Genomic DNA, 2,750 nt, shown 5'->3' on the forward strand with positions numbered 1-2,750 from the left:
CAGCACGAGCAGAGCCCCCCAAGCTGTCATTTCACATTCTGCGGCTAAAAGATGCTCACAGAATTGTATTATTTGTTTCATGACAGAGTTCTTGACCGGTACACAGCACAGAAAAAGACTTTGGACTAATGAAAATGCTGAGGATATAAAGCATTTAGGCTGCCAAAATCAAAGACAAGACCTACCCAAACAGTAGGGTTGGGAATCAGGTAAGGTCAGCTGAATTAGCACCCAGAATGGATCCCAAAATTAGTACTTACATAGATGAGCCCAGAGTAATAGCGATCCTTTAAATTATGCAATACAGAGGCTTCATTTAAACAGGTTAATTCTGCCATGTCTTCCACTTTAGAGAACTTGGGAGGATTCATCTTCTGAACATCATCTTTATTGACGAGCGCTTTCTTCCCATTCTCTGCCAGTTCAACCAACACCTCATCCCCTTTCTCCTCCTTGATGCTGGCTGCCTCGAAGCCATGGCGCTCCGAAGGGATCCACACCAACTTTTTAGCAGTCCAGTCAGCCTGGGTGGCAGGGTTGTAGATGACAGCCCTGTCCACGAAGAGGTACCGCTCTGGATCCTCCTGCCCCGACCGCTGTGCCATCCTGGCAAGAGAAGGTGTCCACTCCCAGTCACCCTGTCAGGAGAGGGAAAAACAAGGAGCACGTTACACACCAACCACGCTCTGATCCGTGCAGCTGTGGCACAGCAATTACACCATCCACCACCAACATCGTCTCTGGGAGAAGCAGCATCAGGCATTTCTCCCAGCATGGAGAAGCTGCTGCACAACCGAGCCCCTGCTCACACACAAGGTCGGTGACCTGTCAAGTGTCACCCAAACCCAGCACAGCACAGCCAGCAGGGACTGGCTCCAACTGTGAAGCAGCAAGGGAGAGACATCCCAGCAAGAGCTGCAAGCAGGAAAACACACACCTGTGTGCTGGGCTTAGATATGGAACAAGAGCAAACGGAGCAGGAGCTTGGCAGTAAACTCAGCTGCGATGGAACAGTGAAAAACAAAAATACAGAGAGAGATACAAACCCATAAATCTGCTCAGTGGATTCTGCTGCAGAAACCAGAAGGCGGAAAGGATGTGTTTTAAAAACATGGATTTTCAACTACAGACAAGAACTTGGGACGCTTGGGGCTTCTGCAAGCCATCAAGGCAGCTAAACATTGCTCATATTCTTCCTGAAAAACTTTGCATTTCTACAGCCTGTTCCTGTTCTCGGTCCTGAGTGCTGACATCACCAGATTCCAGAAAATGTCTCCAGATCTCAAGTTTACCTCAAGGCTCAAAACACTGCAAGGAATGATGCTGGATTTTCCAACAGCTCCATGGGTAATTTGAAGCAGAAAGAAAAACCACTGACTGACAAGAGCCCCTGCACATTCATTTCACCTGTCTGGCTCTAGCCAAGAGAGGCCCCTGCCCCTTCCATAGGCACTGCCATCACAGCCAGGATTCCTGGGGCTGGCAGATCCATCTGGGAGCACCGAGGTAAAGCCTGACCCCTCATACTCAGGACTTTAAACGTCTTGGTTTGTAACACACATCATCTTTCTGCTGAAGAACGTCACACTGGCTATGGGAGCCTTTTCCATCAGGTAACCCAAAGGGCAGCTTGGGAACAAAGCCAGGCAGGTTCCCAAATTGCATTTGTCACCTTTTCTACTCTGGCGCGTGCCCTGATGGAAGTTCTGCAACCCAACCCTCCCGAGAAGGGCATATAATTAAATAGGATAATTGTGTCTCCATCTAAGGCAGAGAGATTTGTTACGTTGTCCAACTTTAGCGTGAAGCAAGCGTGAAGTCCCTGAACTCTTCAGAGGTGCGAGGAGCAGATCCCTTAGCACAGATGGCTTAATTCAAATCAAGATATGATGACTCAACATTTAAAGTATTTTAGAAGAGCCTCTGACAGAAAATTTCCATGAACAAAGATGGAATCGTTCAGGGGACACCTTAAGTGATAGCTGGACTCCGCCGCCAGGAAAACGAAGGTTTAGTCAATGAACGCCACATTTGGCTCGAGAAGCCCACAGATTAAATAACCGAGCTTTGAACCCCAAGTGAGAAAGGTGACTGACCCCACTGAGCCAGACTCCAGTCCAAGTTCCAACAAAGCCCTGGAACGCCAGTGCCACCCTCACATGCCAATGCCCCTCGGTGTCGGGTCCTGAGCGCTCCCCGGGCAGGTGTGACACAGCCCAAGGCAGCCAGGACTCCGTTTTTACACACCAAGAGGCAGAGAAACCTGAAGGTCAAATAAAGCTCATACGACAAAATTAACCATTATTGTTCCCCAGCGGAATTAAAGGGTGAAGACTGAAATGAATGCATTTCTATATGACTGCACACACAAGTCATATACGAATGGTATAACTGAGTTTACAGCAGTTCCTGAGGATAAACCTAAACATCAGGGGACCACAGGCAGTTTCAGGGTCATTCTTCCACTCGGGCTTTCAATCCCACAAAGCCCATCACAAAAGACCCTCTGCAGAAGCAAAGCAAGCTGCAGCTCACCCTACCCAGGGCTCCTCCGCTAACAATGGCATTCAAATGAAACACACAAATGAGCACATTTATCATGCAGGAATCCAGCACTCCCAACAGACGACGTGCGAATAAAGACAAAAAAAATCCCAAAAATCCCCCACACACGTTCTGAACAAAAGGGGGACGGGGGGCGCGGCGGGGCCGGGGCATCCCCCGGGGCAGGGCGGCCCGAGCAGCGCCCC

At 49.3% G+C, this 2,750-nt stretch overlaps 1 protein-coding gene across 4 annotated transcripts in view; it reads right to left on the bottom strand.

Moving 5' to 3' along the window:
* MYH10 (myosin, heavy chain 10, non-muscle) overlaps positions 1-676 on the bottom strand; it is an 89,718-nt gene extending 89,042 nt beyond the window's left edge. For 3 of the 4 annotated variants that reach the window (XM_017737705.1, XM_017737706.1, XM_017737703.1), the window contains exon 1: positions 261-676. In XM_017737705.1, the coding sequence (XP_017593194.1) occupies positions 261-605 (345 nt within the window). In that variant the 5' untranslated portion in view covers positions 606-676. The remainder of the gene's footprint in view (positions 1-260) is intronic. The other variant, XM_017737707.1, reaches the window with a different exon arrangement.
* Between the last annotated feature and the right edge of the window lie 2,074 nt (positions 677-2,750).

The sequence above is a fragment of the Corvus brachyrhynchos genome, unplaced genomic scaffold (assembly GCF_000691975.1).
Source record: "Corvus brachyrhynchos isolate BGI_N302 unplaced genomic scaffold, ASM69197v1 scaffold236, whole genome shotgun sequence".
Classification (NCBI taxonomy): domain Eukaryota; kingdom Metazoa; phylum Chordata; class Aves; order Passeriformes; family Corvidae; genus Corvus; species Corvus brachyrhynchos.